This window comes from Ochotona princeps, chromosome 5 (assembly GCF_030435755.1).
Source record: "Ochotona princeps isolate mOchPri1 chromosome 5, mOchPri1.hap1, whole genome shotgun sequence".
NCBI classification, from domain to species: Eukaryota; Metazoa; Chordata; class Mammalia; order Lagomorpha; family Ochotonidae; genus Ochotona; species Ochotona princeps.
The window spans coordinates 42558019-42571127 of record NC_080836.1 but is presented as its reverse complement, the minus strand read 5'-3'; the positions used below and the strand labels follow the sequence as shown (position 1 = coordinate 42571127).

At 42.3% G+C, this 13109-nt stretch overlaps 1 protein-coding gene and 1 long non-coding RNA gene across 7 annotated transcripts in view; one reads left to right on the top strand and one right to left on the bottom strand.

The window, feature by feature from the left end:
- Positions 1–254: 254 nt before the first annotated feature.
- LOC131480371 (uncharacterized) overlaps positions 255–13109 on the top strand; it is a 72497-nt gene continuing 59642 nt past the window's right edge. For both annotated transcript variants that reach the window (XR_009245451.1, XR_009245450.1), the window contains exon 1: positions 255–319. This is a non-coding gene — a long non-coding RNA (uncharacterized LOC131480371). The remainder of the gene's footprint in view (positions 320–13109) is intronic.
- TANK (TRAF family member associated NFKB activator) overlaps positions 12143–13109 on the bottom strand; it is an 81269-nt gene continuing 80302 nt past the window's right edge. For all 5 annotated transcript variants that reach the window (XM_058664554.1, XM_058664555.1, XM_058664553.1 and 2 more), the window contains one exon: positions 12143–12927. In XM_058664554.1, coding sequence (XP_058520537.1) covers positions 12751–12927 — 177 coding nt within the window. In that variant the 3' untranslated portion in view covers positions 12143–12750. The remainder of the gene's footprint in view (positions 12928–13109) is intronic.

Below are 13109 nucleotides of genomic sequence, written 5' to 3'. Positions count from 1 at the left end.
TGATTAAACATGTGAATTTATGATAAATATCCTGAATATACAAAAATACACAATTTTGTGACAGCAGTAAAATAATCCAAAGTCAAAACACTTTGCCTTTGTATGATTACATTATTATAATTCTCTACCTTGACAGATGACAATTTTAGAATACTCTAAACACAATTTCTAGTATATGCACTAAAATAAGATATAACAGATAGACAACTCACCATAGTAAAAGTAACACATTCAAATTTAGTGATTTATTTTCCAGGTGGAAACCAAGCTTCTTGGAAGACTTCAAACTATGCCAAATGGTCTGATTTTTACCATAAAGGTAGGCACTAGAGGACTAAATTTAATTCTGTGTAATTTTTGTTAAGTACGTTTTACATGCAAATGTCTATAGAACCATGTTAATGAAGTTATAGAGAAGGAAAGAAAGTTGGCAGTCCCATTTTTGTTTTATTCCAAAGCAACCTTACAATTGACTTGCTCTATCTTTTTAAACCATTTTTCATTTAGTCATAAGAAAATAGCAGTCTGACAATGTGTTCAAATTGGGTTGGAAGCCAAGGGAAATAATATTATGAATAAAATTTAGAGTTGATATTTTTTCCTTTCATACTTTTATGGTCTTCCGAACATAGCATGCTTCTATTGGAATCAGACAAAAAGCTCTGTTGATCATACATATTTAGAAAAATGCATGCTACTGGTCCAGAGTTGTTTTCTAAGGGGCTCAGAAAAAGATTTTAACCTAAATAATTAGCAGTTTCCCAAAACCTTCCCCTCCCCAAAAAGGTGAAAGCATGTGTATTGCACATAAGTGAACTTCCTATTTTAAAAAGTTGAATATTTCAAGTGTGAAAGCCCATTATTGGCAATGAAAGTAAACATTGTCTTTTCAATTATAATATTAATAAGTCCAAAATTTATAAGATAAATGTCTGTAAAGTGTAGGAAAAAATTTGTTTTTCAGCTAACAACACAGCTGATTTACAATAAAAGTGAAATGAAAAGTTATGTAAGTGCAGATGATAAAAAGATGGAAAGATGCAAACAATAGTATTTGTTATTTGTTACAGTCACTTGTAGTACTTTTACAGTCAGGACTGAATGCAGTCTCATCCTGTATCATCCAGAAGAATAAAGTAAAACAAAAACTTGTCTCACACTCATGCCCACCCCATCAAAAAGCATCAGGATCCTGACTCAAATTTCAAATTCCTGGAACTTGGAAATATCTGTAAAACTCCCAATAACAAGGTTTCTGAAATCTGTCACATCACAGAAATAGGGAGATCTTCAACCATGGAAATATGACTATTAAGAATTCACAGATTATCTGAAACATTTGCTAATCACCCCACCCCCTGTGCTAGAGGGAGAGGAGGCAGTGGGAGAGGAAGTACTCCAAGTGTCGGGAAAACCTGCTGTGAAAGTGCCAGGCCTTCTTGGGGGCTTAGGTTGTCAACATAATCCTAACCACAGCCATTGTATGACTGTACCAGGGAAAGCGCTCTGTGTGTGTGTGTGTGTGTGTGTGTGTAAGAGAGCGAGACAGAGAATTGAGTGGAGTGGGGGACCAGGATGTTAAGAAATGTAACAAATTCATATGATTTTTAAAAACATTTTGAGAGTGTTGTGTTTATATATGCTGGGCAACATAAATCATAAACCTTACTGGATTTCTGCAAACTGCTGCGTGAAGCATACAATTGGCATTCCTGTCAATGGGGGTGAAGAGACAGGCAGAAATCAAGATGGAGACAGGCAGGCACCCCCAGGTTGTGGACATGCTCCTTCTGCAAGCTGTAGGGAAGAAGATGAAAGCAAAGTGTCCTTTTCACAAAAATGCTAAAGCTCTGCTTTGTGATCCTCGAGTCTAGGAAAGGATGATCAAGCGAAGTGACTTGATTTCTCCCTTTTCTGGAATCAAAATATAAGGGCTTTGAGGTTATTTTTAAACTTATTCCTGTAGAGCCCATTGTGTGTTCCAGGAAACAGACAAAACTCAGCCAAGACAACAAAGACTTGATCTGCAGGAGAGAAGGCAGTGAAAAGCAAGTCCTCTCCAGAGAGTAATTAGTCCTTAGTCACTCATCTTACAAATCCCAGTTACAGTCAAGGTTAACGTTCAGGTAGCTTCTTTCTATTTTCTTTAAAATTTTTTTAAACATTTTTTTTTTGCAGAATGTTATACTATTAATTGCCAATTTGCATATGTGTGCAGCTGCTGTTTTGGCTCTGATCTCAATCCGATAAGCTTGCTGGAGGTATCGCAGAGCACTTGGCAGCTTTCCTATTTGAAAAGAAAGCCTGTCCCACTACAGAACAGCTGATCGTCTATCAGCGATAGACCCTGATGGCGTGAATTACAATTACACTACTTTTCACACTAAATCTGGGTGATAGCTACTTGGAAAGAAGTTTCATCATTTTCTACCACAAACTGGAAAAAGAATTACATGGTCATGCTGTGCTTTTAAAGGCAGTTTGGTTCACTTTTGTCTATTTAACACCTAATTCCAAGAAGTCCATAGGCATCCAGAGATCTGAATGGCGCATAATGAATTCACTGTTTAGATTGAAGATTTTTTAAAATCTACCTCAAATTACATTTATTAACAAGGCGACCAGGAAGTGTTAAAGTTGTTAGACGCTTCATTTATTAAATAATTTGTGGGTATTTTCAGTTGTCATATCTAGAGTCATGGGGTTTGCTTATTTTTTTTTTTTAATTAGCAATCCAAAACAATGCTACTGCAATTTAACAATTCATCGCACAATCTTGGGCTCTTCCATTCCGTTGTTAATGTTAGATAATTCAGATTGTTATTTTGATCTATGTATAAATGATTCAGGTTGCATTGTGCTGGGAGGAGGACCGCAGCAGCTGCTACAGAGATCTTCCGCATCTTTCTGGTGTTCTTCAGTAGAGATGAGGGGCTTAGCAGAAAATGCACATGGGGGAGTTAAGTTTATCATCTAGAAGAAACAAACAAGTGATGGGAGGTTGGGGCCATTAATAATGACTTGATTTATTATTGTCACTTGGTTAACTTTGTGATTAATTTGCATGTCTGGTCTGGAAAACTCAGAGAGGGCTTCCTTGCCAAGGTACGCTTGGTTGGAATCCCAGTCACTCATAATGAGGGACGTTAGAAGGTATAAGCTTTCTTCTCCCAAGAACTGGCCAACCCTCAGAAAATGTTAAGAAACACCTAAACATCATGCCTGTTCTTTCTTCTCATTCCCCTCAGCTATGCTCCCACCCGTGCTGACATCCAAATCCATTTAAAAAAAGAAGTTAAACCCACCTCAGGCAGCAAAACCGGAACCCACTATTCTTGACTTAGTTAGCCTAAGAGAAAAATAGATCTCATTTTCCTTTTTAGTCGCTAGCTTTATTAGATTTCTCACTCTCACAGATTATCCCAAGACTACCCATTGATTGATCACCCGTAGAGCTGCATTTGGTGTAAAGAAAAAACTCACAGCTTTATTGGCTCCCAGGAGACAAAACAAACAGAACAAGATATTCATATTAATGCAAACAATGCAACAAATGAGGGGAAGAATCGTCCAGGCTGAAGCTAGTCACTAGGGAGGATGGGACCAGAAGCTGGGAAGGGCCTGGGCACCTCTCATCCTGGGTTGGAGCCTTGCGAGCCACCCCAGTCCCAATTCCCTGAGTGCCGAGAGCAGGCTGTCCCCTGTCCCCCAGGTGCACTGAGCCATGCGTGCTGCCTTGCCAGCAGGCTGCTGTCTTCCAGTACTCAGAGGAGGCCTGCAGCCTAAGCCTCTGGGGAGTGTTGGGTTGGCCCTCTTACCCACAGCAGAGAGGACCTGGAAAGGACCTAAACACCCTCCCACTGCTCTCCTTTCCCTTTCCAAATGCCTCTAGGGATCCAGCTCCATAATTTCACCTTCCTTTTGGGGCTAAGTTCTTACTGAGGCTGAAGAATTCTCTCTGGCCTGCCTCCTCATTCACCTGAGGCAGTCTGGACAGAAGTTTTTGGAAAGCAGGAAGCAACGTGATAGCATTCTCTCATTTCAGATGCTCACATTGTCAAGGATAGACTATATAAACATATTTAAACACAATGCAAAACATTGAGCAATCAGAAGGGAGGGGAGTGGTGTATGCAGCAGGTGCTGAGATATTTAAGGGACAGAGATTTTCTTTGCAAAAAGAAAGAAAGGTCTGGACAAAAAGAGGGGTATAAACCCCACACCTGACCATAGCCCCATCCACACACTGGGGGAGATTCTTTTACGTAGGCTTGATTTTATGTCTTCATAGTCAGTATGAGATTAAAAATAGAGTTTCCAAATACTGCATAAGGCATATTTATGCTAAAACATTATTTGTTGTTTATCTGAAATTCAAATTTAACTGTGCATCCTGTACTTCTATTGTCTAGATCTGGCAGTCCTAGGAAAAAAACACTTGGAAGAAACCAAATGAGTAGGGCTCATTCCTTGATGCAGTCAGTAAATTTGGGATATATGCATTGTACTTTTGCCTTGAAAAAAAAAAAAGAAAAGAAGCCACCTTACAGCATACTTTTCCAACTACATTATGGGACAGAGTTACAAATGTCCTCATACTTTAGGAGGAAGCCAGCAATGTCATTGTCAACATCCTCACTAGGAGACTGAGGTTCCTTCCCGAAAGGGGCTCACAGAAGATCCCTTCCCAGCCAGTAGAGGGCACTGTAGCAAGTCTGCAAGCAGAGAAGATCGGTTACAAAGGCACACACCTCAAAATCCACGTCTTTCTCCCCCACCCCCAGAAACCTTTACTACAAAGTCACATTACTCCTTGGTATTCTGAAAGAAAGCAAGCTTGGCATTTGAAGGTGAAAGGTAGAGTAAGATCTGCTTTGAAATTCACCAAAGGCTCTAACATAGAAATAGATCTCGTCCAGGGTCTTACAACAGATGCTGAAAGAAAAGGCTTTCCAAATGTCGATGATAAAAACCGCAGGAAAAACTAAGTAGTCAATCTCTGCACATAGAAGAGAAGGATTTCTGAAGCTGCTTTCCGGATGTGGCCTGCTGCTTGCATTCCCCAGTATCCGTGAAGGAGAGCCCTTACGAGGAAAACTCAAGTTAGCTCTCCCTTATGATCCTCCGGATTCCCAGTGAGCCAGCCTTCCACCCCCCTCACAGGGTGCCCCTTTATCACTGGCAGTTAGTGCTGTTTATCAACTGCAAATGGAGAAACAATTTGCTTACTGAGAGCTATTTTCAGAGTTGATGCTCCAACAAACAAGGAAAGACAATATAGGGCTGAGGGTGCCTCTTGAGCCCAGGGGCCATCTCCAACAAGGGAAGGGCCACTCCCCAATCAAATATCATGCTCATCTGGGCTAGAAACCTTTTAGTTCCAAATCAAGGGTTTCAGAAAATGCTTAGCCTCACTTCCAGTTCATATGGGTTGGTTGGTTGGTTTTCTCTCTAACTTTTGGTTTACAATTTGTACTATTAAAAAATCATGTAGACATTATAGATTAAAATGTATCCAGACATTACATGATATCCCATAAATATGTATAATTTTTATGTATCAGTTAAAAATAAAAATTTAAAAGTTAACACTATGGTTTATAGATTATGATACAGTTTAACTCCACATTTTAGGGGTACAAATCCTTGTTGCCATCTCTCTTCATTTGAGTCTCAGACTACAAAAATATACACTAAAACATTCAGTGGAGAAGGCCTAAGAAATGCTGAACGCTTGGTGCTTCAAAGTCCCTCTCACTCCCAGAAGAAATGTCCTGGTTCTTTGTCAGGGTAATAATAAATCCACAGTCTGTAAATATCAGACCCCACTTCAATGTCAGGTGATTTTAGGCTCCAGGCTCTCTTGGAGCTTTAGCATGAGTGGGTAGGCTGAAAAATGACTTTGGATGAGATTGCAGTTCTCTGTGATGCAGTGTGCAAAGTCAGTAGGAACATTTTTTTTCCTTTTGTGGTGAGGAATTACTGTGGAGAAGAATGGCGGACGGAGAGGCAGGAGAGCCTGATAGGAGTTCTAGCTAATTGAATAGGTTTGAGGGATTCTTTTGAAAGATAGTTCTTTTATTCATTCCTTTGTTTTGTCCTCACAAAAAGAATGTTGGATTGGGCAATTTAAAGATTTGTGGTTTTAAAAACAACTATTTTTAAAATTCATTTAAAAAGCCTCCTCTTTCATAAGCCCCTTCCAAAGGATATCAGCAAGATAATATTTGGATGCATTCATAGCTTAGCCCTAAACAACAGAGGACACATGGGCACTCTGCAGGCTACCCAGCATTCTAGATTCCAAGGGAACATTGGACCGTAGGAGACTAGTTCAACACTAAGGGATTTCACAATCAGGTGCAAATTCTCTAGAGAGGTGTGATTGACTGAAAGACACATAACCCAGTACAGACCTGAAAGGACCAATAATATGCTTATGTCAGTCCTACTTGGAAATTGAGGTCCCAGGAAAACAAAACAAAACAAAACCCAGGATAGCGGCAAAGCAGAAACTAAAGCTGGTTAATGAATACACCCGACATCATCAGCCGAATAGTCTAATACTCGATGCACTGTACGTGTGTCACCTCATCCACCAGGAGCTCTGAAGCTGGAGGAAGTTGCCAATATAGTGGTGACTAGTTCTAGAAATGAACTGAGAAACCTGTTTCCTTATATCTCTTAGTGATATAAGAGGATGTTTCTTTTTAATTTAAGGCCTTTCTTGAACCATAAGCTCCAACAATCTTTTGCTAAACAGACTTCATTCACATTCTGAATCTGGTTTTTGTCTCACACATATTAAATTTTACAAAACAGAAAGAAACAATAGAGCTTATTAGGAAAAACTTGTTTTGAATAGTAAATTAAGCATAATGGAAATAAGCACATGTTTTAGCACGATTTTCCCCCCTTTTTTACCAATTGAACATTTACATCTTTTCCAAAGTGCTGTGATTTTCCCCTTAAGTCTTAAGCTGGCGTCACACTCTTTCAACAAATGAGGCTCACATCACTGGTACCCACGGAGAGAAATCACTGGACTCCTGCGGATTCCGAAGGCACAGCATTGTGCATTGGAGTTTTAGGCAATCACCCCTTAAACTGCACTAATCAAATCATTGTGACATTCTGAAAATCCAAAGAGCCACCTAATTTCAAAGACAGTGTAAATCAATTGTCACTTCTGACTGGCTTTAAATTATGCCCTGTTCTTGGGGACTGGAAACCTGTAAATCCAGAGGTACACCTGAATAGATGGCTTGTTATTAAGAGATATGCCCCAGGTGGAAGCATCTTCAAAGCTAATATATTTCCTTTATAACTGGTGTCAAATTGATGTATATATTAAAAACCTTGGAAAATGATCTCAAAAAGGAAGTAACAGCCCAAGGAGCCATATGTTCAGGGAACCTAACAGGTTTCCATTGGGACCAAATTTCACTTCACCTTTTTGTCCTTATGTGCAAATAAAAACTTATCTATAAATATGCCATTAAAAGAGTCATGCAAATCTGTGAGGTCTGTAGATTCAGAAAAATTACACTAACTTCATCAAAACCAAATTGTTGGCAGATGAAGAATTTGATTAGGAATTAGAACAAAACATGCCATTGAGCTAAATTTATTTGAACTCTGTACATTTTATGTCTTCAGAGACACATTTCTATAGGGTTGGTTAATGAAGAAAAAGAATAGTTAATACATTTGCTTAATTTTGATGTTGATGGAGTATTTGAATTTTCAAGTTCATAATAATACACAGAAGGTTAAATATTTTTGTTCTTAAGTAGGCTGCTATTTTAACATATTTAGATATCTGGGAAATTTCCAAATGCCAACTAATTCTCTAGCACCTAAAAGTCTAGGCTCTGCTAAGGACAAAAACCAATTTAGTGGTTTTACAAAGGTTGAAAACCAAAATATATTGACATTTATTTTCTCTAAATATTTTGTGTAACTTTTAAGAATTTTCCGTTCAAAAACTGTCCAATATTTTGTATTATTTTGGTAGAGCCTATCAATTTTACAGTGATTACTCTGTTGGATTGACTGGGAATATTCTAAAAGGAAAAATGATTCACTGTGTATTTGTAGTTAGTAGTTTTACATGAGTAGGACCAATGATGATATAAATATATCAGGTTTTACTCAAATCATTTAAATTTTTGTGCACTTTTATTAATGAAATATTACAGACAAAAAAATAGAAATAATATAAATGAAATCATTGTGCAAAGATGACTGAACTTTGTCAAACCTGTATATTTCAAAGGTTTTTTTTTTAACTGAGCTACTTTGTATCTAAAGTTATACACAAGGTGAGAGCTAGCAGACAAAAAATTGGTGCCTTATAGATTATTATTTTCTAGCTGCTTTTCTTTTCCATCTATGGTTTGAGAGAGGGAGTTTTATAATGTTAATTTAGACACCTGGTTAGCTAACCAGCAGGAGAGCATTGAAAGGGATCGCTCTGTCCCAGTTCCTACCAGTTCTCGTCGGAGCTGAATCCTGTTTTCTCTCACTCTAGCCATAACCTCGTCAATATTTTTTCTTCTCTGGGGTAGAGTACATAAACCATACTAGCAAAAATATTTTAATGCCTGGGAGTGTGTGTGTGTGTGTGTGTGTGTGTGTGTGTGTGTGTGTATTTTAAGTTCAACAGTTAGGTTTAGGTTCAGAAAGTAGGGGCCAATTATCCGGCCTTCCGCAACAGGTAAAGAAGACCTTTTTCAGTGGAGACCCGCGCTCCATGCAGGCCTCTGTGCAGCATAGCCAGGCCAAAGCAGGGAGCTGGGCGGCCGGGCACAGAGCAGGGGTTCCAACAGGCGTCCGGGCTCCGGACGGGCGTCCCCACCGTCCCGGCTGCAGGGGTGGGCCGTCGCCGCCCGGAGGGCTCCTCTCGGCCGACTCTCATCGTCTCATCGTTTCTCGGGTCAGGGGGTCAGGCCTTGGACGCGCAGCTGATGCCAAGGCCCTGAGTGCGATTAAATCGTGTACCAGCTGTTGTTGTGCAGAGGGCCTTAGGGACACACGCGGGAAAACTTTGTTGGGGCGGTCCGAGGTGGGGGGCGGTGGGACCTCGCTCCACGCGCCGCCGCAGGGAAGGAAGGGACGCGAGGCGCGGCTGCCCCTGGGCGCGCTGGGCGTGCAGGAGGTCTGGGGTCCGGGGTACGCCTGCAGCCGTCCAGTCCAGGGCCGTAGTTGGCTCACAGGCTCGGCCTTCTAGAAGTTCGACTCACTAGGCAAAACAACAACAAAAATAAACCAAAAACAAAAGCCAATGGGTGCGTCTCCACGAAGCCGTGACTCCGAGGCCACCGGGTCCTGGGCGCAGGCCCGGCCCCCCGGGGGCCCACGTACGCTAGGCTCGGGCCGGCGCGGGTGGGACGGTGCGGGCCCAGTCGAAGGACGCGGGTGCGGCGCTGGGTTGCACTCGCCAGCGGCGGGAAGGGCGCGCGGGAAAGCGAGGGAGCAGGAAGCGGGCGGCGGCGGGCCCGCTGGAAAGGAGGGAGCGCCGCAGGCGGGAGGAGGGCGCGGAGGAGGGAGGCCGGGAGGAAGGAGGGAGCGCGGCAGGCAGGCGGAGGGAGGGCTGATTAGCATGCAGCAGCGCTCGCGCGCCCGGCTCCATTGTTTTAACACCTCCCCTCTCCTCCGCGCCAATCTGTCACCGTTCAGCAGGCGAACGCTGCTGCCTCAAATGCTGCTCTTCTCAAATGAGACGGATAATTAGTTGCCCCGCACGAATGCCGCACTCTTCTCACCCCTGATTGCTATCACCTTCTTGCTCCTGGCAGTTTTGACACCTCGTAATCAGCCTGCTGCTTTTCTCTTTTCTTCCCGACTTCTGCTTCCCTCTCCCCCCCACCCCCCTCTCCTTGCTAGTTGATTTATTTATTTATTACTATTATTTTAAATGCAATCCTGGTGCCTATTTGGACGAGTCCCTCGCGGAGTTAACGTCCTGCGTGTACGTGTGTGCCTCTATCTGTATATGTAAGCGAGGCTGTGTGCGTGAGCTGGGGGCGGGCCGCAGCTTTGCGGGAAACGCGGCTTGCAAGCGGAGCGAATTCTCTACTCAGGATATTTTTGGGGAAGGGAGGAGTTGCGGAAGACGGACGGCAGGGAAGAGTTGGGGAGACCTCAATTAATGCTTTAAAGATCTCTTAGAAATTAACTGGGGATCTCAGAATCTGCTGTCAGGAGCGTGTTTTCCCCTCTCTCCTCTAACAAGCACTGACAGTCTAATTACTGTAGCTACAAGCAGCTGTCGAGGCAGCAGCCCGGGAGAGAAGGCGCCACGGGCTGGGCGCACGAAGCTGCCCCCCTTGCACCCGTCGGGCCGCCGGGCCCGACTCACAGAGTGCGGACAAGGTCCGGCCCGGCCCGGCCCGGGTGAGCCCAAGAGCCAGCGGATACGCATATTATTGTTTCATGTTTATAAAGTCTTTACCTTGAAGGTTAAAAGATGTGCAAGAAAAAAGGAGGGGGTGTGGAGGTGGTGGTGGGGGGCGGCGGGAAGAAAGCCTCCCGAGCTCCCATCCATCCCTCTGCTACCTCCTTAAGCTCCCCCCCCCCTCGTGTTGGTAAAATAACCACGCAACCCGGGGCTGAGGGGGCGGGGTGCGCCAGGCTGGAGTGTAAGAAAGCAGATGTCCCCGCTGGCAGCAGCCTCAGCCTCCGGGGAAAGCTGCACCGGGAGGGCCCTCCCGAGGACATTCACCTCCCACTTCTCAGGCATCCCGCTCACAACTGCCTCGCCTCGGCGGGGGTGGTTTTCTCAGACTCAGCGTTTTGCGTGTGCAGCTTTTTTACCTGGGAGCTGTTCTTACCCGGCCACGCTTAGCAGATGCCAAGAGGCAGCCCCTGCACGACTCAGTCATAAGAGGAGACAGGGACAGACCAGGGGGGTAACCACTCCGCCTTTTCGAGCGGCAGCCAGCGGCCACCTCTGCAGCTCGTGATGGCAGCCTGCTCGCCAGGCCGCCTCTGCTGTGGCCCAAGAGGCTCTCCGAATTCCACAAGCTGGAGCTTAGGGTTCTGCTGGAATCCCAAGAAAAGATCGCTCTGCTTCTTACTAAAGTAGTGTGTGTGCGTGCGGGGGGGGGGGGGGGGGGTCGGGGGGGTGCTGCACTGGAGAGGAGGGGTCAGGGGTTCACATCCACATGAATAATTTTCTGCAAGTCCATGCCAAGGTATTTGTGAGAGAGACTCTCTTCCCCTTCTACACAAGGTGAGGGAAAAAAAAATTTCCTGTCAAGAGACAGGTACAGTGGTACACTTTGGCTGGCACATGCCGGGAAGTTGGTATTTTTAATCATCTTTGTGCAGTTTAGGAAGACTGAACCAGGAGGTAGGGATGAAGGGAAGGGACCTGGATGATTGTCTATGGGCATTTCCATTCAGCCCTAATGGCAAGAGAAAAGATGTACATGCCTTAGAACTCTTCAGAGAAGGGTTAATAACTGCTGTCACCTGGTGAGGAAGATGTCAGAGTGATGTGCCTGGGCCGTGGAGAAGTGGAGGCACCGCTCTCATTCTGTGCATGAGTGAAGGCTCTTGATTGTGTAACAGTCTGCTCAGACTTTCCCCTCAGGAGCCCTCCAGCTTCAACCACTTCCTCCAAGAAGGTTTACATTTCTGTTTGAGTTGCAAATCAATGTTTACTTCCTAAAATGAGAGCCATGCTGCAAACATTTTTGAAAATCAAGAGCAAAGAAACCCAAAAGACAAGAATCAAAGGGGAGAAACACAAAAGGGAAGTTTCATTTCAAACAATTTTTGCAGTTTTCTGAGTCTAGTATCCTTTCTCTCAAATGTCTTCCAGTGGCCATCAATCAGGCTGCTAACAATGAATGACAAATTTCCCAACAAGGTTGTGAACAGTTCTAATCTAAATTAATAAATATGGATAGTTCTTGCAGGGATTTAAATTTGCTCCCATTAAAAACAAATGAGCCTTTGGAAAGTTTGGTTTAAAGAATTATTTTAGCATTCAAAGTGACACCCTAATTGTAATAAATGTCACCAGATCTGGCCATCGCTCTTCAAATCAGTTACTGGAAAGAAGACATGAATTTTATAAATTTGTCTGAAATGTAATTTATTTTTGTTTTACTCAGAACAAAGAATAGACTGATTTCCCATAAAAGTAATTCTTTTAATAATTAATTTATAATAAGCATGTAGCTATACACACAGTAAAAATTAAAACCATGTATATTATTTGAAAAACAATCTCAAGTTTTTAAATAGTTCTATCAGTGATTTTATCACTGGGTAAACAAGCGTATAAGGGGTAGCACTTAGACATTTAGCTGTCTCATTCTCAATTACAGGTTTATTCAGAAAGAACATCACCTATACATAAATAATCTAAACTTAAAAATGCAAAAACAAGACCCTATAAAAATCTGATATCACCAAATTCAGTTTCATTAGAAACCCAAGTAACAAGCTTACAGAATTGAAACAAATATAAATTATGGTAATGGAACTCTTTTAAATCACGCATAATTTTGAATCATAATAAAACTGTAAACATGCACAAAATGAATTACAGTTTTGTATATAATGATCTTTTATAGGATAATAAAAGTTACAAAATGAGTCTAGAAAAAATTCAAATAGCTGTGACACTAGAGTTTTTCTATAAATGATCTTGAATTTAGTTTACAATCAAGTATTTATAGTATTACAAAACCCAAAAACATCTCACAGAATCTGATGTTTGTTTTCAAATGTGTCTTAAGTCTCCCCATTAAAGTGTGAATTAAGATGCCGGAGGAAATCCCCCCTGGATGTAATAGATGGTGGGAAAACTGCTTGACAGAATTCACATACTCGAGGTATATGCAGTTCTGAATCTGTGCCACTTAGTACCACTAAGTCACTTTCTTGATTAGGAAAGGGCTTCCAAATAGGCTGCAGGAAACAGATAAAGACATCTTCTGTTATTTGTATTCAAAATCAACTTGCATTTAATTTCAAATTCAATTTTTGTGCAGGAGTTTATGTATGAGCAATAGATGAAGTTCTCTAATATTAAACCAAAATACCCAGTTTTCCATAGAGCCAGCTTTAAGACATGACTCAATTCATTTTTT